Below are 24,412 nucleotides of genomic sequence, written 5' to 3'. Positions count from 1 at the left end.
GAATTAATATATATACACAACTAGAAAAATCTTTAAATCATTCTTAAATTGAATTAGTGATTGTTTAATATTGTTGAACACATGTACAGCATAGGCCATGTTTCTCAACATTGACCTTAGCAACTTCATTCCATATGGATTTCTGGGTTTACGTGCAGTTCTCAGTCAAGTTAGTTGGACCTACCAGCCTTTCCTTGCTCTTAAGTTTGCTTGTTTGCCTTTTAACTTACACTTAACTAATGTGGTCTTGTGCATGGCTGCTTCTGTACTCTTGCAACAGGGAAGCCTGAGTTTATCCCAACAGTCATTTGCAAACACCCAAAATACTGTAAAAAGATTTACAAAAACAAAATGCAGCTGATGTTGGAAATTAAATGTAAAAACAGAAAATACTGAATACCCAAAGCAGTAAATTTAGATGAAAAGACATGAACTGGAGTATCAGTCTGTGGCTCTGCCCACGGATGCTGTCTGACATGCACAGTGGCTTTAGCAATGTCTTCTTTGTAATAGAGGGAATGGAAATGACAGGAACATTGAAGTTATCTTATTGCAATTGCTGCAATGGCAGTGTGACCTGTGCAAAAGCAAAAGATAGGGTAAAAACAGGAAACGCTGGAAATACTCACAAGGTCAGGCAGCATCTGTGGGAAGAGAAACCAAGTTAATGCTTCAGATCAAAGGCACTTTACCAGAACTTGGAAGGAAGCAAAAGAAGTGTTTTATGCTGCAAGGAGAATGGGGAAGAGCCAATCTCTCTGAAGTGATAAAATCATGACCAAAAGATGCCATGACCAAACGATGTAAACAGGATTATCTGGTCAATGAGTGAATGGAACCAGGTGGAGAGTGAGACTGTAGCCAAAAAAATGCAGACAGAAGAGTGTGGGAGTTATGAGATGCCGAGGGGGAAGACACACCTTGCAGGTGACAAAGTGTATTTGATCTGAAATATTAACTATTCCCTTTAAAGGCGACGCAACTTGCTGAGTACTTCCAGTATTCTCTACCTTTTTCTTAGATTTTTTTTTATTTTCACTGATGGACAGTAGCTAGGTATATAATTATAAAATGGATCATTTAAAGAAACAAGGAAATTATTAGGCATAATAATTGGAGAAAGGTGCTCGACAACATTCCAGAACAAGACTTATGGAGTATCTTTAATAGGGTGATAATGCTTTAAACCTGCAAGCTTGGAGTAAACAGCAGTGGTGCATAATTGATTAAGTATCAAATGAAAACAGAAGTAGAAATAAAGAGGTAAAATGTACTTAGGTTTTTCAGACAGAAGTTGTCACTGATCGACTTCAGCTAACAAATATCAAAAGTTTTAATACCACCCACAGTCATCCAGAAGTTTATGTCCAACCAAGCATAAAGGAAATGACAAACAGAGGATTCTAGCTATATTCTACATGGTTCCATCACTGCAGAAAGATACCAGAGGTTGTACAGGGTCCTCAACAAGGCATTGAAACTGCACCTGCAGTCATCTACATGTGAGATCAGCATGGCCTGGGGGTGACTGAGCAGCTTCCGGAAGGGGCAGAAGATAAATGGACCACTGGAAGCCCTTACCACACCTCCACGCCCAGTTCAGACATTCAAGACGTGGCATGAGAATGATTTACGATGGCAGCAAAGTATAGACCCTGCAATGTTTTTTGGTTTGCTCACTGCCTGATGACGCATGCATGGTATTGAATGGTTTTTGAACTAATAAAAAAAACGATACTGTGTTGCCCATAAGAATGTTGATTTATATAATGTAATTTCTAGTTCATTTTTTAGTTCAAAAGGAAATCTTGATTTATTTAGGTGTCTGTTGTATACCAATTAAAAAAATTTTGTCCAGTACTCCTACCACCATGCCTGAGAGTGCCACAGACTTTAGTTTCAAGAGAGATGGCTTTTATATTCTGTTGCTGATTAGAAGGCACAAATTAGTACTTATTTTCCTTTTGTTCCCCTTTCCCTTTCTTTACCCCCTTCTTAAAGATATTGGGCAGAAGTTCAGGTGTAGATGGTGCTGGGAGTGGTGAGACCAGAGGTGCGTCAGACACTGTCGACTTGGACTTTATAATGGGAGCTCAGATGAAACTGGAAGAGTTTGGAGAGGGTTATGTTACTACATGGCAGTTCATGACTCTTTAGCTGCAATTGCTCCAAACAGCATGTTAACAATTTAAAATTAAACGGCTTCCCCCTTGGGGAAAACGTGGAAATGGTGGTTCTGGAGCTGCTTCTCATTTTGCAGCTGTATATTACAGAGCTCTTGAGTATAAACTTCCAAAATTAATTAGGTAAAGAAGAACATGATGCCTGCAAATCTGGGCATAAATATGCAATGTAACTAAAATGTCTTGTTTTTAACTGCAAATCAAGTCTTTCTCTTGAATAGTTCAATGACTACTTGATTTTCATGGTCTGGAGTATTGTACAATTATTTTTTCTATTATGCAGAGTTGTGAAGTTTCCAAAACAGTGGCGATTTGTATTTTAACTGTGCATTACATTTAGCTAACAGCTTCCACATTCATACCTAATAAGAACATTTTTGATAAAGAATCTGTGCACAAGTTGTTCTATCTAACTCCTAGTGTCATGCAGCATGGAATGTAAAGTGCTTTGAGTAAGCAACATTAAGAACCATCCTCTTTTGTGTAAGAAGATTCAGCAGCAACAAGAGAGCTAGCATTTGAAAATAGATGTAGAACATTGAAACTGGATAAAATTATTGGGAAGCTTATGGATATGAAAAATACCTCTAAGTAATTTGTGTAGCTTTGAAGAAATTATGAGGTACCATTAAACCAAATGCATATACAATTCTCTAAATATGGAGAGACAGTGAATCAATCCAACCGAAGAAAACTTAGATGATTGGTATTTTAAGAATGTTCATTCAGAATTGGTCTTTTCATTTATAGTATACAACTTTATTGTATAAATAACCAGTCATTTATTGTATATAAAACTCACAATTAACTATTTTGCATTTACCTTTAGGAAGGTCTGAACCCACATGCGAAACCAAACTTCTAGCACCGCACTCTGCCCTCTCTGCAGTTGATCAACATAACAGACTATTTTTGTACATTCAACGTTGCTGCAATTCTGTAAAACAAAGTGATTAATGATAAGATTTTATGCTGACCGTAAAAAGAAATTTAATAGCTTTCACGTACTTCCTAGATTTGCTATTGGTAATCATAAAATTAAAAAGAAACTGAAAACAGACCCTTGCACATGACTCCTATAAAATGTGTTTTTATTTACAAACGCTTGTATTTATGTACATCATCAAAAAGAAAATTAGTTAAATCTTTGTGGTGACTACTCTCCCCAACTAATTTCATATCTTGCCACTCTGCTGTATGATGTGGCAACTGCTGTGAGACTGAAAATAACAGGACTTTCAGAAACAAATGTTTTTCATTGATATTAATTGACAAAACAAGTCAACCACAGTAACAGTTTGCCTAGATGGTCTCCTACAGCTTTACTATCTAAATAATTAGCACACTTTCCATTTTGCTGACTTAACAGAACTTTAGAAACGCTTCATTCAGCAATATAATTCATGATATTCCAAGATGATAAAACAAGCTTGGCTTCATTAATTGCAAATCAATATGCCACATAGATTAGGGATATTTCTTCCTGTTATGAAGTCAATATGGTAGTATTAAATTGATATAATATTTGATATACATTTGAATTCACACCATTTTCTGTGAAAGTCTGTCAACAGAAGTATAAATACTGATGACAAAAACCGTATTTATGAAGCAAGACATTTTTTCCAATGAATAAAATGTTGGAAAATCACTTTTGCAAGAATGCAGAGCCATTGCAAATGCAACTTTGGGAAAATAGGAGACCTCATCTGATATAACCAACCCACAGGCTGCCTCTTTCCCCCTGTTTAATGTCAGGATAGGGACTGATAGCAGGCTTCCACAGTGTACAGCGTCACTCCAATTTGTAAAATCACATGCTTAAAGATTCCATGATAAAAACATGTGTCTCCAGGCTAGGTCCTCCCAAAGATGTTTTCTCTATAATAACTGGGGATACTAAAAGCCCAAGTTCTGGCTGCACTAATTGGCCACATAAAGCAAAATGGTTTCTATTTCAAATTCTGTTTAGTTTCATACTCTGCTTTTCTCTCTGAGGTTTGTTTATTTTTCAACCTGTTGTCATTCTTCCCTCTTGAACCTTTCATTCTTCCATATTTAAGTTCTGCCATTCAATTAAGAAAGTATAGTCAATTGATGGGGCTCTTGTTACATTACAAAATTACATTAAGTTGAGAGAAAGAAAAAGGTAAAGCCAGCGTGCCAGTTTGACCACCCACTAGTGCTGTACAATGATACGTAGACTCTAATGGATTAGAAAGTCCTCCTTGCTCACTAGTAAAGGCTATACAAGCCAATGTTCTTGTGGTACTATATTTTTAGAAATTATCACTACAGATACATGGATAGAAAAGGTTTAGAGAGATATAGACCAAATGTAGGAAAATAGGATTAGTTTAAGATAGGCATTTACAGTAGGCTCGTCATGGGCAAGTTGAGCCAAACAGCCTACTTCTATGCTTTACAGCTATGAAATTCTGTATCAATGACTATCGTTCTATAACTGTATCAATTTGGCATGAGTTGGGGTACAGAAAAGTACTCTACAGAAGAATAGATAAGATGAAAAATTGTGTTGGATTTCAAAATGGCTGCAACAAAAACAGTAATTTTGGGAGACTTTAAAGGTACTAATATTGACCAGGATAAACAAGGTAGTAAATATATGGTAGCCATAGCGTTCACAGTCATACAGCACAGAAATTGATCCACAACCCACTATGTTGACTATCAAGCACCATCTACCAGCACTTGGCCTGTAATCTTCCGTGCCTTGGCTTCTCCACCAGCCTGCACAGTCAACACGGTATATTAATTTATTTTAACTTATGTTTGTACATGTCTTGCCTTGCACTGGGCTGTGCCTGCAAAAATCTAAATTTCATGGCACTTACACCCTGTGTAAGAAAGGCCTACATAAACAATAAATCTGAACTTCCAACATGCTAAGACTACTAATATGAGAAATTCTGCAGATGCTGGAAATCCAGAGCAACAAACTCAAAATGCTGGAGGAACTCAGTGGATCAGGCAGCGTCTACGGAAATGAATAAACAGTCCATGTTTTGGGATGAAACCCTTCTTCAGGACTGGAAAGAATGAGGGAAGATGACAGAATAAAAAGATTGGGGGAGGGGAAAGGAAGGAGGATAGCTAGAAGGTGATAGGGCAAAGAAGATGAAGTGCTGGAGAGGAAGAAACTGACAGGAGAGGAGAGAGGCCCATAGGAGAAAGGGAAGGAGGAGGGGACCCAATTGGCAGGTGAGAAGGGGTAGGAGGTCAGAGTGCCAGGAGGGTGATTAGTGGAGAGGGACGAATGGACAACTTGCCACTCCCACACCTTCCCCACCTTCCCAGCATTTATCCCTATGGGTGGCCAAAGAGCACCACCTGCCCATTCACCTCCATTCAGGGTTCTAGGTGAGGAAACACTTCACTCATGAATCTGCTAGGGTCTTTTATTGTGTCTGGTGCTCACAATGCAGCTCCTCTATATTGGTTGAGACCAGCCATGTCGGGACTGCTTCGTTGAGCTCCTCCACTCCATCTGCCAAAAGCAGAACTTCCCAGTGGCCAAACATTTTAATTCCAATTCCCATTATAGACAATAGACAATAGAAAATAGGTGCAGGAGTGGGCCATTCGGCCCTTCAAGCCAGCACCGCCATTCACTGTGATCATGGCTGATCATCCACAATCAGTATCCAGTTCCTGCCTTATCCCCATAACCTTTGATTCCGCTATCTTTAAGAGCTCTATCCATCTCTTTCTTGAAAGCATCCAGAGACTTGGCCTCCACAGCCTTCTGGGACAGAGCATTCCATACATCCACCACTCTCTGGGTGAAAAAGTTTTTCCTCAAATCCGTTCTAAATGGCCTACCCCTTATTCTTAAACTGTGGCCTCTGGTTCTGGACTCACCCATCAGCAGGAACATGCTTCCTGCCTCCAACGTGTCCAATCCCTTAATAACCTTATATGTTTCAATAAGATCCCCTCTCAGCCTTCTAAATTCCAGAGTATACAAGACCAGTCACTCCAATCTTTCGACATATGACAGGCGCGCCATCCCGGGAATTAACCTTGTGAACCTATGCTGCACTCCCCCAATAGCAAGAATGTCCTTCCTCAAATTTGGAGACCGAAACTGCACACAGTACTCCAGGTGTGGTCTCACCAGGGCCCTGTACAGCTGCAGAAGGACCTCTTTGCTCTTATACTCAATTCCCTTTGTTATGAAGGTCAGCATGCCATTAGCTTTCTTCACTGCCTGCTGTACTTGCATGCTTGCTTTCAGTGACTGATGTACAAGAACACCTAGATCTCGTTGTACTTCCCCTTTTCCTAACTAGACTCCATTTAGATAATAATCTACCTTCCTGTTCTTACCACCAAAGTAGATAACCTCACATTTACCCACATTAAACTGCATCTGCCCACTCACCCAGCCTGTCCAAGTCACCCTGCATTCTCAAGACATCCTCCTCACATTTCACACTGCCACCCAGCTTTGTGTCATCGGCAAATTTGCTAATGATACTTCTAATTCCCTCATCTAAATCATTAATATATATTGTAAATAGCTGCCATTCCCGTTTTGACAAGTCAGTCCATGGCCTCCTTTTGTGCCACGATGAGACTACCCTCAGGGTGGAGGAGCAACACCTTATATTCTGTTTGGGTAGCCTCTAACCTGATTGCATGAATATTGATTTCTCCTTCCGATAAAAATAAGTCCCTCCTCTTCCCCTTTTCATCTATTCCCCATCTCTTCTTGATAGTTCATTCATCTCCATAGATGCTGCTTGACCTGCTGAGTTCCTCCAACATATTGTGTGTGATGCTGAGACTATTGATATATGCCTTACTGAGAACCCCTTTAATCATCCTGGAAGGGCCATTCCTCCAGGTCAAAGAAGCATTTCTTCATCACTATCAAATCTCTCTATAATTCCCACTGAATCTTCCTAAGGAACTGTAGAAGAATCAGCATCTGTCCTTCTGCTTCTACTTTTCCCACTCTGCAGGACACCAAAGAACCTTTCCAGTTATTTAATTGTACCTTCAATTTATAAATCCCTTTGGTTATGTATAAAGTGTCCTCCACATTCAGAGGAAAATATTTAGGTACTCTGTTGTAATCAGCTCTGCCATGAATCTTCCCAAGACTGGCTGCAAAGGAGGAGCTTTGGGCATGTGGCTAGCGACATAAATGTGAGGTTATCCACTTTGGTGGCAAAAACAGGAAAACAGATTATTATCTGAATGGTGGCTGATTAGGAAAAGGGGAGATGCAACGAGACCTGGGTGTCATTATACACCAGTCATTGAAAGTGGGCATGCAGGTACAGCAGGCGGTGAAAAAGGCGAATGGTATGCTGGCATTTATAGCGAGAGGATTCGAATACAGGAGCAGGGAGGTACTACTGCAGTTGTACAAGGCCTTGGTGAGACCACACCTAGAGTATTGTGTGCAGTTTTGGTCCCCTAATCTGAGGAAAGACATCTTTGCCATGGAGGGAGTACAAAGAAGGTTCACCAGATTGATTCCTGGGATGGCAGGACTTTCATATGATGAAAGACTGGATCGACTAGGCTTATACTCGGTGGAATTTAGAAGATTGAGGGGGGATCTTATTGAAACATATATAATCCTAAAGGGATTGGACAGGCTAGATGCAGGAAGATTGTTCCCGATGTTGGGGAAGTCCAGAACGAGGGGTCACAGTTTGAGGATAAAGGGGAAGCCTTTTAGGACCGAGATTAGGAAAAACTTCTTCACACAGAGAGCGGTGAATCTGTGGAATTCTCTTCCACAGGAAACAGTTGAGGCCACTTCATTGGCTATATTTAAGAGGGAGTTAGATATGGCCCTTGTGGCTAAAGGGATCAGGGGGTATGGAGGGAAGGCTGGTACAGGGTTCTGAGTTGGATGATCAGCCATGATCATATTGAATAGTGGTGCAGGCTCGAAGGGCCGAATGGCCTACTCCTGCACCTATTTTCTAAGTTTCTATGTAACATCATCCTGTAAAAACCTAGAGCTACAGAATGCACCAAAAGCTCCAAAGACCTCATCCCTGGGAGAGGAAGGAGAAGATGGGCTACATCTGGGATAACTCGAAAGAGTGGTCCAGGAGAGAGGACCCTGGTGAGCTGCTGTCAGTGATCTTTGCCCCAATAGGTGTGAAGGGCTTAATCTAAGACGTTGCAATCAGTAATAGGATTTCAAGTTTCTAATTGATCATCTCTTTAATCCTCATCCAAATACCATTCTGAGCTCACTACCTTTGGCCTCTTCAATTGTTCTAGTGTAGCTCAATTTAAGCCTGAGTTACAACATCCTGAAGTTCAACCATGTTAGATTATCATTTGACTGCTTCCAGTTTCAGCTCCCTTAAAACCATCTTCTTTCTTTGCTTGCCCCACTTACACCACCTTTTGCCTTGCATACTCATCAATTTTATCATTTAATATCTTCAGTCACAGTTGATTGAAGGTCACTGATCTGAAATGTTACGTTTTTCTGTTCAGAAATGCTGCCTGGCTTGCTGAGTATCCCCAGCCATTGTTTTCATTTCCACAACACACAGAGGAGTTTTTGGAGCATTATTTCTGAGTCAACAAGGAAGGAAGTAATACAGGACCTTTTCTGGAAAATCAGACTGGGTGTAACAGTAAGCAATCTGAGCTAATAGTACACTGTTTGCTTAAAGTTATGATCACTAGAAACTAGAAAATATTAAGTTTTCTCTTATTTTGTTTAACTTCATATGATGCACATAGTGTTACCCTGTCTGCTGATGACCCCAGGACATGGGGGTAGGGTTGAGATGGGAAAAAAATGTAAGTAAACACACCTTAGCCCTCACAAATAAGATGACCACAAACTTAGCTTGGCAGTTAGCGTGACGCAGTTACAGCCTGGGACGTTCTGGAGTGCGGAGTTCAATTCCGGTGCCGTCTGTAAGGAGTCTCTGTGTACATGCTCCCTGTGGGATGTATGGGCTTTCTCTGGGTGCTCCGGTCACCTCCCACAGTCCAAAGACTTACTGGGTAGATTAACTGGTCATTGTAAATCGGCTCATGATCAGGTGGGGTTATTCAGGTTTGGCGTGGCTCGAAGGGCCGGAAGGGCTGACTGTGTGCTGCATCTCTAACTAAATAAATAAATCACTGAACTTGTGCCAAGTTGTAAAGTCATGCAATGGTGCAACACAGAAACAGACCTTTTGGCCTAAACCCCCAGGCTGACCAAGATACCTCTCTACACCAGACCCACTTGTCTGCATATGGCCTATATTCCTCTTAGCCTTTCCTATCCAGATGCCTGTCTAAATGTTTGTTAAATGTAATTATACTCACCTCTACCACGTCCTCTCACAGTTTGCTCCACATACTCACCATCCCTTGTATGAAAACTTGTGGCTCAGACATCCTTTAAATAATTCCACTCACTTTAAGCCTCTAGTTTTAAGGACCCTAACATTCTATCCTACGTATGACCTCTACAATTTTATAATCATCTACAAGATCACCAGTATTCTGAACACCAAGCAAAATAGGCCCAGCCTGTCCAATCTCTCCTTGTAACAAAAGCCCTTCATTCCAGGCAACATTCTGGTGAATCTCTTGTCAAGTTTAAGTTCAAATTTATTGCCATTCAACCATACACATATATACCGCCAAACAAGACAATGTTCATCCGGACTAAGGTGCACAACACAGTACACACACATAACATATTGGGCTGAGTTACCCTCACCTCTGGTTGCATGGCTAGGGATGTCTTCTTTAATGGCTCGGCTTGTCCTTAACTTCTGTGTCAACATATTATGAGGTGAATATTAGAAATGAGTCAGAGGTCAAATGCCTGCTCAACTAACCAGCTTCCCAGCATCGAGAGCACTGAAATACTGAGCTGAGGGACTTACACACTTGGCATTTGGTTCTTCAGCTTAACGTCAGCCAAAGACAATGCTAGTAGCACAACCAGCTCATTACAATGGGCACTGACCGTCTTTAAAATAGTATGTGGTTTGCTTTGGATTCAGTATTTCACTTTATGATTCTGGTTAATTTTTGGTTGACAAAGCTATTTTTAAGTTCAATTAATATTTCATTTTTTATTCATAATTGTTTTGTTTTTAATAAATGTCTATGAATTATTCTCATATGTCTCTAATTATCAGCAACATCTAAAAATAGGTCACAAGTCTTTGCCAATGGCAAGCTATGAAAAAGTGTTCTGGATGTTCCAAGATGGGGCCTCAGAATCCAGCTTGTTGCTTTTTGAGAAGCACTCCTCTTCATAATATGGCTGAGGTTGTCAGCCTGTAGGCTGCTTAGAACAGAAGAGGCACAAAAAGAAAGGACCACAGAAAAATGAGTGTGGATAGTGGGCCAGATCAAACAGAATCAAGTCAGGAAGGGTAATAAAATATCTTTATCTTTATTGACCTTACCCTGATAAAAGGGAAATCTGTTTAACAATTTAAGAATGCATTTTTGGGTCAAATGTACAACCTGGAACTTCTGCAAACTCCTGGGAGATTCAGTGTGAATGAGATTCTGTGTTGATCCCTAAAGGCAGAACATGAATCCATAGCTGGCTCCATTACTCCACACTGATTAAAGTGTTGAGCAAGATTAAAATGGTCCAGAACAAGAGCGGAAAAAAAACAGGTGTTCCGTATCGTCTGCATTTGACTGCTCTCTCTCTCTCTCTCTCTCTCGCTGCCACAGATGTGCAGAAGGTGCAGTAATCTTGGGCCCCACACCACTGGGTTCAAGAGCGGCTGTTGCCTGCAACCACTGGTCTTTTGGACAGGCTCTCCTCAGTGCTGAAGACACTCCACAGTTGTTAACCTGCTTCGGGGGCTCTGCAGCTCGTGTTCATGTTTTTTTATGTTTACTTTTTTTTACTATTGGCGTGACTTGATCAGGGCGTTTCAGTGCCGAACTGACTCTGCAGCTGTGGCCTGCAACCATCAGCACAGCACTGAGTCACTTTTAGTGACTCTGCAGTTGATGTTACTTGTTTACTTTATATTGTTTCCACAATTTGTTCTTATTTTTTACCCATTGGGTCTTGTGTGGGGTTTTCTTTGAACGGGTCCAATAGTATTTCTTTGTTTTGTGACTTCCTGCAAGAAGACGAATCTCAAGATTGTACAGTGTATGGATAATTTGATAATAAATGTATTTTAAACTTTGAAATTATTTCACAAATTAAATATATTAATGGTCACAATTTACGAGTAGAGCCTTTTGCAGATGTTTGTCATTAGTGGACTCAATATATTGTATTTTAAACGATATTCTTGAAGGCATTGAATATATATCTACATACCAAGCTTCCAGAAGCTGTAACTAATAAAAGCTATCCCCAAATTCTCACCATCATTAAGCAACAGAATAGTTGCAATATTTCATCTATTTACAGGGCAGTTTTACCTTCTGCACTTTAAGCATTAACGTTGATTACAATCATAAAGATCATTTATATTGGATGTAGCTCATGCAATGTGCAAAGTGCATTTGGCATTTTAATAGGTTATTAAGGAAACTCATTTCCAGAAATAACTAAATTATTCATTGATCATCCTTCAAACTGAATACACAGAGGTCTGTTTACAACAGCGAACAATAAATTGCAAAATATACAGTTGGACAAAGATGAGGCTAGGTCACATCAGAAAAGGATTACATACAACATTTTACTGCCATAGTCCAAAGGAAACAGAAACAGAATCAAACTTATTGTCACTGACATATATTGTGAAATTTGTTGTTCTGTCACTGCAGTACAGCAAAAAAATAAAATAAACTGTAAGTTATAAAAAAAAAGTGCCAAAGTGGAATAGTGAAATAACGTTCATGGGATTGTGGACCGTTTAGAAATATGATTGTGGAGAGGTAGAAGCTGTTGTTCAAACATTGAGTGTGGGTCTTCAGGCTTCTGTCTCCTTCCTGGTGGTGGTAATGGGAAGAGGGAATGACCCACATGTGAGGTTCATTAATGATGCCTCTTGAAGATAACAAAAGCTTGTAAAATTTCAATTAGTAACAGGCATTTGAATTCTTTTGGCTCATGCACATAATTATTTCAGAAAGTAATTACTGTTAATAATTTGTGGATCCATCTGCACGTGTACAATTGTGTGAGTATGCTTCCTGCTTTAGAAAAGGTGAGCAGCTTTAAGTTCCAATGTCACCATGTCAAACAATCTGTCCTGGGTCGAACACATTGATGCATCGTGAAGTAGGCATGCCCCAGCAGCTCTTCTTCATTAGGGTTTTCAGGAGATTTGATATGTCACCAAACACTTTCAAATATCCATAGATGTACGGTAGAAAGCATTCTGACTGGTTGCATCAGGAACACAAAAGGCTTCAAAATATTCCAGACTCAGTCAGCTCCAACATGTGCACTAGCTTCAAGGACATCATCAAGGGGTGATGCCTCAAGACGGTGGCATCCTTTGCTCAGGATCTGTACCATCTGGGACATCTCTTCTTGTCAATACCTTCAGGGGGAAGGTACAGGACCCTGAAGACCCACACTCAATGCTTCATAAACACCTTCTTCCCCTGTCTGTGAACCCATGAACTTTACTTCATTATTCCTTCTTTTTGTATTATTTATGCCTTTTTATAGCTTACAGTAATTTTATGTCTTTGTTCTGTTCTGCTGCTACAAAATGACAAATTTCACTTCATTCAAGTCAGTGACACCAACTCTGATTTTGATCCTGAGCAATTATCGCTTCATTCATTTTGCTAATGCAAATGTAGGGAGAATAAATAAATAGATGAATGTTGGATAATGCAAACAGGTGGTTGTGGGTCAGCACGACTCAGTGGGCCGAAGGGTCTTCCCCCATGCCCTATCACTCTAAACTCAATAACTTGATGCCATGACACCACTGAAAAGTTAATTCAGTTTTGCATGAATTGTCAATAATGTGCAGTGACATGACTTCCACAAAAGAAGAAAATATTTTTAACAATGGCAGAATTGGCAGTGTTTTCCTATTAAGTTTTTTCAGGATCTCTGCACTGTTGCTAAAGTCAGTATTTACTGCCCAACCCCAAAGCAGCATAATAAATAAAGCCTTGACACTCTTCATTTTCATGTCAATGTCAACATGTATGCAGTGGAAGCAAATTCTTTAGAAGTGGCAGAAGAGGAATATGTCCCAGCTAGCACAGTCTCAGTGAAAGTCATACAGGTTTCCCCTGCCATCCGAAGGTAGAGCATTCCTATGAAACAGTTCATAAGTCAAAATGTTGTAAAGCGAAGAAGCAATTACCATTTATTTATATGGGAAAATTTTGTGAGCCTTCACAGACCCAAAAATAACCTACCAAATCATGCCAAATAACACATAAAACCTAAAATAACAGTAATATATAGTAAAAGCAGGAATGATATGATAAATACACAGCCTATATAAAGTAGAAATACTTTTCCACAATCATTATTGCACTGTTCTCCATAGCGAAAATCTCACGCAAGCGCCGTTGGCAGAAAATCTCACGCAAGCGCTGTTGGCAAAAACATGGTGCAAGCGCTCTCCAGTAACCTTTAAGCTATGAAGCTGCCGAATCATACCAAATAACATGTAAAAATACACAGCTGGTATAAAGTAGAAATAATGTATGTACAGTGTAGTATCACTTACCGGAATTGGGAAAACAGCGCCGAGCACACTGATGATGGTGTGTTAGACTGAGTCGTTGCAGGTTGGGGTGGTGCAGTGGCCCCCACCCTCCGGGCCACCGACCGATACCGATCTGCGAAACATGCAGGGGTACAGTGGTAGCCGGGAGGCACACAGCACATCTTTAAGAAAAAAGCCGAAATAAACAAGCTAATTAATTAGGTGCCGCACAACACGTAATTGTCGGCCCAGATCAGTGCCAATTGCATCGCCTCTGATCTGGGCCAACATTTACGTGTGGGGTGGCACCTAATTAATTAGCATGTTTATTTTGGACTTTTTCTTAAAGATGTGCTGTGTGCCTCCCGGTTACTGCTGCATTCTCCGCGAATTGGTATCTGTCTGTGGCCCCGGGGTTGGGGTGGTGGGACACTGGGGTGTCATCTCGACGTCTGTTTCCATTAGAGCAGGCGGCTCATCTTCTCCTATGACTGCCCGCCTCGATGTTGAAGGTCGAGGATCGTTGTCTGCTGTGGCTGATGTGGAAGGCTTGCTTGACTGCTGAGCCTCGCGCATTTTTCTATCATACAGTTCTTTGTAAGCACTCAAACCATCTTGCAAATATGCCCTAAACCTACGTACCCTTTCAAAATTAAAGTCGTACTTTATCATTGCAGTGAAAATCTCACGCAGTTGCTTCACGTTCATTTTGCTACTGCATTCGGTTTCGATTGTTCTCCTTTCCTCTTCCAATTGCATCAGCTCTTCATCTATCAGTTCTTGGTAATGGAATGCCAAAACCTCTTCAACATCATCTTCGTCAGCTTCCACAAGCCAAACTCATGTTGTCCTTACTTCGTTCACCATGATCAAAACGCTTAATTACATCCAGTTTTACGCTAAGTGTAACACCCTTACGAGCTCTTTCAGGTTTTTCCAATACCTCAGAACTCATCTTGCAAACGGCTGCTCACAGGCACATGTTAAAGCAATGCCGTTCTGAATCCGGGGGAGAGCGGCTGCTTGGGGCGCGCTGCCTTTTATCGCGCGCCGATTTTTTATCGCGCACTGATTTTTTCGTAACAGTGAAAACACCTTCTGTTAGCGAAAACAGGGTACTAATGTAGGTCTTTCGTAACAGTGAGGTTTCGTAAAGCGAACGTTCGAAAAGCAGGGGACACCTGTATTCTGATTGGCAGAGTATCTAACGTAGCTAGCTCTCGTACTCGTGAGCAATTTACTGGTCCAGTTCTGAAGAAAACCAGTGGGAAGTTGCTCTTCATGGGTCAGTATGCTCCTGGCTTTCATGGCTCAGCACTGCAATATGAAACTCAGCATTGCCTTGGTTATCTGACCGCCTGGTGCAGTGCTGCACTCAGCATTATGTTCACGGATGGAGCTCTGTTGAACTCGGCTGAAAGGCTGTGTTTGCGATCCATAATGCTCCACAGTAATCAGCACTGGAACTTTGAAAATGTAGGTGGGCTGATCAATAACTTTACAGATGACACAAAAATTAGTAGAGATGTGAATAGTGAAAAAGTTTGTCAGAGGATTCAACAGGAATAGATCAGTGGGAAATGTGGGCAGAGAAATGGCTAATTGAAGCTTATTCAGTTGTGTGAGGTGTTACACTTTGGAAGGTCAAGTACAAGAGGAAATTATTCAGTAAAACACAAGTAATAGGGTGGTAAAGAAGGCATATGGTATAGTTACGTGTACAAAGTCTTGGTTCAGCCACATTTGGAGCATTGTGTGCAGTTCTGGTTACTGCATTACAGGAAAGATGTGGAGGGTTTGGAGACTGTGCAAGAGACTTTCATCAGGAACTTGCCTGGATCAGAGCGCTTTACCTAGATGGAGAGGTTAGACAAATTCAGAATGCTTTGTTTGAAGCAGTGGAGAATAAGTGGTGACCTGACAGGAGTTAAAAAATTATGAGAGGAATAGATAGGGTCGATCATTAGTGTGGAAAACAACAATTTTGAGAAGGCATTGCTCAAAGGTGAAAGGAGGAAAGCTTAAAGGAAATTTATGTGCATTTTTTTAAAATAGAGGTAGAGGTAAGTGCCTGGGGAAATAGTGGGCATAGATATGATAACAATTTTATAGAGACATCTAGACACTCATGAAAACAGATGGAAGGATACAGACCACATGCAAGCAGATGTGCAATTTAAATTGGCATCATGGTTGGCACGGACATCATAGACCATCATCAGGGACCCCCACCAGCCAAGTCATGCTCTCATCTCACTGCTCCCATCAGGAAGAAATTACAAGAGCCTCCGGACTCACACCACGCCAGGTTCAGAAACATTTATTACCTCTCAGTCATCAGGCTCCTGAACCAAAGGGGGTCACTTAACTCAAACAACAGGAATTCTGCAGATGCTGGAAATTCAAGCAACACAAATCAAAGTTGCTGGTGAACGCCGCAGGCCAGGCAGCATCTCTAGGAAGAGGTACAGTCGACGTTTCAGGCCGAGAACCTTCGTCAGGAAGTCGACTGTACCTCTTCCTAGAGATGCTGCCTGGCCTGCTGTGTTCACCAGCAACTTTGATGTGTGTCACTTAACTCAACTTCACTTGCCTAATTACTGATATGTTTCCACAACCTGTGGATTCACTTTCAAGGACTCTTCATCTCAGGTTCACAATTTTTATTGTTTATTTATTTACTGTTATTTCTTTCTCTTTTATTTGCCCAGTTGTTGCCTTTTGCACACTGGCTGAATGCCCAAGTTGTTGCGGTCTTTCAGTGATTCTATCATGGTCTTTGGATTGGTCATGGTCATGGTCATCAGAAAAAGCGTCTTCATACGAAAGGAGCAACTGCACAAACTTTACCTGGTTTTTTAAAAACACAGAATCACACCTATTGAGCAAAACCTTTGAAATTTTAAAACAGAACAATATATTCTTGGACTAGACACTTCACAGCACAGATTCATTCTAGGAACATAAGGGAAAAGGAGCAGGATTAGGTCATCTGGCCCATCGAGCCTGCTCCACCATTCAAAAAGATCATGACTGACCTGACCATGGACTCATCTCCACCTACCTGCCTTTTCCCCATAACCCTTAATTCCCCTACTATGCAAAAATCTATCCAACCTTGTTTTAAGTATATTTACTGAGGTAGCCTCCACTGCTTCATTGAGCAGAGAATTCCACAGATTCTCCACTCTTTGGGAAAAGCAGTTCCTCCTCATCTCCGTCCCAAATCTACTCCCTTAAATCTTGAGGCTATGTCCCCTAGTTCTAGTCTCACCTACCAATGGAAACAATTTCCCTGCCTCTATCTTAATTTTCCCTTTCATAACTTATGAACCTTATGGAAGCTTAACGGCTTATTAGTACATTGTCATTACCTGAAATCATTCAGATTTAACACCATTTGATCATGTGTCGACAGTCCACTGTAGTTTATTTCACTTTACCTTATGGTGCAATGCTCTACAGATTATTTTTATGCCAGATGTTTTAAGTTATTTATGCGACATAGAATATCACATTAGTTTAACAGATATGCAAGGGCAGAAATGTTAGGTGGACTCTGTTGAACATATTATAATGCAATAAACAAAATCAAAACAACATTATTTAGTCTTGTGGGAGACGGCAACGCCAGCATTCAGTTACTATATACAGTTTAGAGTGCACAACAGATACACGAATAATGCATTCTCTAGAAGGATCAATAAGAGAAAATGTTTTCCTCCACCATTAGCAATGCTCTTTCCTTACCAGAATTCTTGTACGATCATGCTTTAACGGTTGCGGTAGCCTCACTTGTCGTCTTGTGATGTGATGTAAGGTTGTAGAAGGGTCCCGGAAGGTGATATGCTCCCCAACAGCTGGTGAACCAGAAGTCTATAATCAGAAAGATGATACATCTTGAAAATAACTTGACTGCTAACCAGGACAGCCATAAAATCAGAAAACTTCATCTCTTTGGTGGGCACACTTCTAATTTAGCATCATATTATTCCTGTAAATTGAATCAATCTACTGAAACCGCCACTCCAGTTAACCTCACCCAGTGATCTGAAAGCAGAGTAGCATACTGCACAGCTTGATGCTATCCATCATCTGCTTTAATAAGTTAATGCATTATAGAATGTTAACCTATGGATTTCTGCCAAAAACTGCAAATCCAGATGGTTATATCATTTTTTTTTTTGGTAAAGGAAAGGTTTCTGCTGCAGTAAAACACTTCCCCCAAATGCGTATTCAAATTTGGCCAGAATCTGCTGTGAAGGTACCTCCGACCACTCAATTAACTATGATTAAATGACACTGCAATCCTCCAGGATAGAACAGATTCGTAGTGAACATCCTACAGTCGTTCAAGTTCATACTCCTGAAATTAACTGAGGTTCTCCTGTTGGCCTTTTACTTTAAGAACATGTTATAATCACCCACTAAGTTAATTTTGTAAATTAAGCTTGTCAGTACATGTATAGGCACCCTTTTAATCATATCACAAACGTAACTGACTGTCAATTAAACTCCCTGACACAGACAATTAAATACTATGAGTTAATTCCCTCTTTTCATCAGGCATGAGATGTCTTTAGTTTAAACACTCTGTTTAAATAATCTCTTTTTAAGTTTTCTTCTGAATTTTTATTTCCCTCTTTCTATATGCAATGTTTCTTCCCTGTCTTTAATATTCCTTTCCATTATGACTGGACATTGAATTCCCTTAACTCATGGAGTCACACTGTTTGGAAGAAGGCCTTTACTCCTCAGTCACCTACGCTCCAGGGATTAAGCCCTAGTCTATGCAACCTCTACTTGTAACTCGGGCTCCCAAATACAGGCAACATCATGATAAATCTTTACTCCACTCTTTCTAGTTTAATAACAGCTTTCCCACAGAAGAGTGACCATGACTATATACAATACTACAACTGTGGCCTCACCAGTGTCCCATATGAGTAAAGCATAACTTCCCAAGTTCTATATTCAATGTCCTGACGGATGATGGGCTGAACCCTCTTCTCCAGGCTATTTACCTGTGATGCCGCTTTCAGTGAATTAACACTTGCACTCCTAGAATTCTGTTCCATAGCAGGGCCCTACTTTCACTGTACAAGTCCTACTCTGATCATCTTCCAACATGCAATACCTCAGATTTATCTGCATGGAATGCCATTTGCCAATCCTTACCTATATACTGATTAAGATCTCTCTGTAATTTCTTTCAGAACCTTCTGCATTAACTACAACACCACAAACTTACTAACCACGTCTTATACATTCACATCCAAATTGTTTATATAAATTTCAAACAGCAAAGGTCCGAGCACAGATTTTCCTGACATTCCTTCCATTGTTTATTTCTCAATGCCTATTGATTAAGGACAAGCACAGGCTCCCTAATATGCCTCTTGCTGCTGCTGTGTCCTCATCAAATGCAACTCTAGCAAACTTTGCGCCAAAAGTGTTGGATATACTGTTAAACTAAATGCAGTTAAGCCTCATCTCATCTGCTGGGCCACTTCAACTGCTCACATGACACCCCAATTGCATCTAATCTTGATTACCATTAATAATGAGATGCAATGCTCAGAACAATTTCAACCATTGTGTCCACTATTTTAAAACACATTAAATGCTCCGGAAAGGCTCTTGTGAAAAAACTAAAAGTAAAGCAGCTCCTGCTGAGAACTCTAAACAGCAATTTTTCCTCTTCTCTTGTCCACTGGTAATATTCTCTCTGGTTCCTTCAGGATGATAAAGCTGGGGGTGGTGCCAGAGACAAGCTCCCACTACCTATTAAATGCTCCCAATGTCACGCACCTTAACTAGTCTCTGACAACCAACTCCAGCTTCTGGCTTATATGTACCTTATATGTGGCTTAGCTACTAAGCCCGTCGGAACCATTTCTATTGACAGGAGAAGAGGCAAAAGGTTACTGACGCCTTAAATCCAGTTGCTTTGGGCAGATCGGGCTTGTCAGCTGTGGTTGGCAGCTCATCTAGGAGAAGGAAAACTATGATCTCAAATCTCTGCTGCCTTGCCGCTATTTCCACTCATGAGGAAGACTTTGGGAGTAAACTACGAGGGAAAAATCCAGAGCAGGTGTCCCTAAGACAGTCCTATATTGAGTTCAATGCTGACAAGCAACTCCTGTGATGCTACTGGTACCAAACTGTATTGGCCTATACCGTTCCTTTGGGTCCATCAGATGCGTGAAGAGGGGAAACTTGCTACATGGGCAGCAGCTTGCTCTGCATATTGTACTGCCCAGGTTTGCAATCTAGACAGCTAGGTCGCAAAACTTATGGTCAACTCTGACTGGCGGAAGCCTCACAGTATACTCTCTGATATCATTCAATCACTAATCTACCTTGTGGACTTAAGGCTAGCATTATATCTGCTCTGTAACTGCAACACTTTATTCTGCTGTTGTTTTTCCTTGTCCTTCCTCAACGCACTCCTGTAAGTAAATCACCTATTGTATATGCATGGCATGCAAGACAAAGTTTTTCACTGTACATATGACAATAATAAAACTGTGTGCCAATTTATTTGCCGATGTTTGTCTGCTACTTTTCAAGTCCAGTCTCTAAATATTGATATCTATCTGTCTCCCCATTTTTGCCAAGACATTAGATGAGGAAGGTGCATGTATTGATTCAGGATAAGACATTAATAATCCTTGGCCAAAATATTCCCAAGACAAGTATTAACCATTCTAGCCTACTCTAATGTTTTGAGATCATTAGTCTTGTGAATAACGATTTGATTAAGCTGACATGCAGTACATCTTTATGTGAGTTCCAGTAGGCAGCTGTTCAGAGATCACTATCTCTGCTATTTCCAGCTACTTGTGCCTGATAGGAGGCACAGTCCATATTTTCAACTCTTCAGTCTTCTTAGCAGGGTTTGCCAGGACTCTTCTGATCCTAACCCTGATGTATTTCAAATTTGTCCGAAAATCCAGGTGAAGAGGAAGAAGCTCTGGCTGGGATATGACAGGGAGATTTTTATTTTGTGCTTATTGTGAAGGCTAATCATCACGTGCATACTTCAGTCATTGTGGCTGTGTATAGATCGAGGTTTGGTTTATTGGCGCCACGCTGTTTCCTCAAGCAGTGGTGTGAACGGTGGGGATCACTGCTCCATGCTGTGAATGACTGCTTGCTTTAACATATTGTGAGGATAGGGATGGGTAGCTGTATCTGCTGAACTGTCCAGTCACCGCAGGAGTTTTTAATTCCTTGAGCACAAACAATCTTCTGGAGGAATTTGACAGGTTCAGCAGCATCTGTGTGAGGAATGGAATTGTTGACATTTCTGGTAAAAACCCTGCATCAGACTGATTTAATTCCTAGAAATGCCTAATTCAAACTCCTACAAAAATCCAGAAGGAATGATGGGCGACCAGGCCATAATTACCTTCGGTGTAATGAGCATGCATTGAAACATGGGAGTTGTGCCTTTCCTTCTTAAGGATCATGGTTGTAAGTTGCCTTCTCTTTTTGGCCTAGCATGTCAAAAGGCATTTAATTTATTCATATAAATACACTCAGTGACCACTTTATTGGATACATCTGTACACTTGCTTGTTAATGCAAATATCTAACGAGCAATCATGTGGGACCATGCATAAAAGCATGCTGACATAGTCGTGGAGTTCAGTTAGGGAAGAAATGTAATCTAAGTGACCTTGACCGTGGACTGATTGTTGGTGCCAAAAGGGGTGGTTTGAGTATCTCAGAAACTACTGATTATCTGGGACTTTCAAGTACAAAAGTCTCTAGAGAATGGTGTGAGAAACAGAAAACGTCCAGAGAGCAGTGAACTATGGGCAAAAATGCCTCGTTAGTGAGAAAGACAACTCAAATAACCGCATATTATACCAATGATGTGCTAAGAGCATCTCTGAATGCACACCACATGGAACCTTGAAGCCAATGGGCAACAGCAGCAGAAGAGAGGTACCTAATAAAGTGGCAACTGAGTGCAGATGCGATTAGATTGGCATCCTGTCAGCACAGAAATGCTGAACGGAAGGGACTGTTCCTGAGCTGTGACATCCTATTAAACATTAAAACATAACCCCAACTCATTTATGAAAATGTAAATTATTCACTACTCAGTCTTTTCACTTCTAGGAGTTCCTCTGCATTCAAATAAATGCATAATTTCCTCTTTGCCTAGACTAGCCTGGCGCAGGTTCAGTAGGCAAGTGTTCCAGTGTAGCTGCTAAGGGACTGGAGAAAGTTCAATCCCCATCATTGGATGTTATGTCCAATTTAGATGTTGCCAGGGAAACTCAGCCAGCAAGTTTCCACCTACCGCATTTCCACAACAACCCTAAACTTCCTGACATTAAGGAAATTATCAGCAGGTTGAGATGAAATTGCCAGCACTTTACAGGATGCTTCAGTCTCTTGTTCGTGCATTAGTAAAATTTTTAAATCTTGTCCGAGAAAACCTCTCTAATCATATCCACGATGTTTGCAGCCACGTTTGTGATTTTATTAAATAATTAAATAATTGGTAGTGCACTTTCAGCATACAAACATTTCCTTGCTAGGCATACTAATGCATGCAATAAGCTAAAGCCCGAAAGCATCTTTGTATTTCCCAACCAGTCTTGCTGAAGTAATTTTTAATTAACTGCAAGTGTTCCAAATTCTTTAGTGAATACTGAATGTTCTGGAAAGATTATATTGTTTACACTTGAATTTCACACGGGCCTTGGGCTCACATGGCAAAAAATTTGAAGAAAACAAAAAGCAAATGCATGCACTCAACTACACATGCAGTAAAAAAATATCCTGGAAAACTCAGCTATTCAGGCAGCATGAGAGGACTTAGAGACAGAAATGATAAGAGCTATTGTTGGCAGTTCTGGAGTCACAGAGCAGATTCCTTGCACCACTTGTCTATGCTGACTACGTTGCCCAGTGAGCAAGTCCCTCCTGTTAGCATTTGGCCCATTGCTCTCTAAACTTCTCCTACCTCAAACACCACCAGCCTGAAGCATTAACACCTTTTCTTCTCTCTATAGATGTTGCCTGACTTGCTGTCCACTCACAGGGCTTTTTTTTTAAAAAAAATCTATTATTCTCTATGGGCTGTGATGCTGAGATATTATTATGTTTCAGAAATCAACTCTGAATCTTGTGTAACAAGAACGCAAATGCTGGAAGAACTTAGGCTTGTAGGCAACATTAGTGCAAAAAATATCAGTTAATGTTTTGGGTCATGGATTCTTCCTCAGATATGGGAGGAAGAGAGTAGAGGGTTGACTGCTTTCAGGACCAGAGCCAGAGGGAGGAATGAGATGTAAGACACTATAAGGAGATTGGTTAAGACAAACAAGGTGATAAAAGTGCATGAGCGCTGTCTATAGGGTGGCTTTATTTATTCATTCCAGGGCTGTGGTTTTGCAGGATAAACCAACATTTAATTGCACAGCAACACACATAAAGGTTGCTGGTGAATGCAGCAGGCTAGGCAGCATCTCTAGGAAAAGGAACAGTCGACGTTTCGGGCGGAGACTCTTCGTCAGGACTAACTGAAAGAAGAGTTAGTAAGAGATTTGAAAGTGGGAGGGGGAGGGGGAGATCCGAAATGATAGGAGAAGACAGGAGGGGGAGGGATGGAGCCAAGAGCTGGACAGGTGATAGGCAAAAGGGATATGAGAGGATCATGGGACAGGAGGCCTAGGGAGAAAGAAAAGTGGGGAGGGGGGAACCAGAGGATGGGCAAGGGGTATAGTGAGGGAGACAGAGGGAACAAAAGGAGAGAGAGGAAAAAGAATGTGTGTATATAAATAAATAACGGATGGGGTACGAGGGGGAGGTGGACCATTAGCGGAAGTTTGAGAACTCAGTGTTCATGCCATCAGGTTGGAGGCTACCCAGACAGAATATAAGGTGTTGTTCCTCCAACCTGAGTGTGGCTTCATCTTGACAGTAGAGGAAGCCGTGGATAGACATATCAGAAAGGGAATGGGATGTGGAATTAAAATGTGTGGCCACTGGGAGATCCTGCTTTCTCTGGCGGACAGAGCCTAGGTGTTTAGCAAAACGATCTCCCAGCCTGCGTCGGGTCTCAACAATATATAGAAGGCCACATCGGGAGCACCAGACGCAGTATATCACCCCAGCCGACTCACAGGTGAAGTGTCGCCTCACCTGGAAGGACTGACTGGGGCCCTGAATGGTAGTGAGGGAGGAAGTGTAAGGGCATTTGTAGCACTTGTTCCGCTTACAATGATAAGTGCCAGGAGGGAGATCGGTGGGGAGGGATGGAGGGGACGAATGGACAAGGGAGTCGCGTAGGGAGTGATCCCTGTGGAATGCAGGGGGGGGGAGGGAAAGATGTGCTTGGTGGTGAGATCCCGTTGGAGGTGGTGGAAGTTATGGAGAATTATATGTTGGACCCGGAGGCTGGTGGGGTGGTAGGTTACGACAAGGGGAACCCTATTCCTAGTGGAGTGGCGGGAGGATGGGGTGAGAGCAGACGTGCGTGAAATGGGGGAGATGCGTTTGAGGGCAGAGTTGATGGTGGAGGAAGGGAAGCCCCTTTCTTTAAAAAAGGAGGACATCTCCCTCGTCCTGGAATGAAAA

At 41.2% G+C, this 24,412-nt stretch overlaps 1 protein-coding gene across 2 annotated transcripts in view; it reads right to left on the bottom strand.

Moving 5' to 3' along the window:
• The window catches only part of itga8 (integrin, alpha 8), a 277,443-nt gene that overhangs the window by 42,550 nt on the left and 210,481 nt on the right, over positions 1–24,412 (bottom strand). For both annotated transcript variants that reach the window (XM_063044126.1, XM_063044127.1), the window contains 2 exons: positions 17,561–17,686; positions 3,007–3,120 (listed from right to left, as the gene is read on the bottom strand). In XM_063044126.1, the coding sequence (XP_062900196.1) occupies positions 3,007–3,120; positions 17,561–17,686 (240 nt within the window). The remainder of the gene's footprint in view (positions 1–3,006; positions 3,121–17,560; positions 17,687–24,412) is intronic.

Source organism: Mobula hypostoma, chromosome 3 (genome assembly GCF_963921235.1).
Source record: "Mobula hypostoma chromosome 3, sMobHyp1.1, whole genome shotgun sequence".
NCBI classification, from domain to species: Eukaryota; Metazoa; Chordata; class Chondrichthyes; order Myliobatiformes; family Myliobatidae; genus Mobula; species Mobula hypostoma.
Note: the sequence above shows the minus strand (reverse complement) of the source record. Positions and strands in the feature narration are given on the sequence as shown.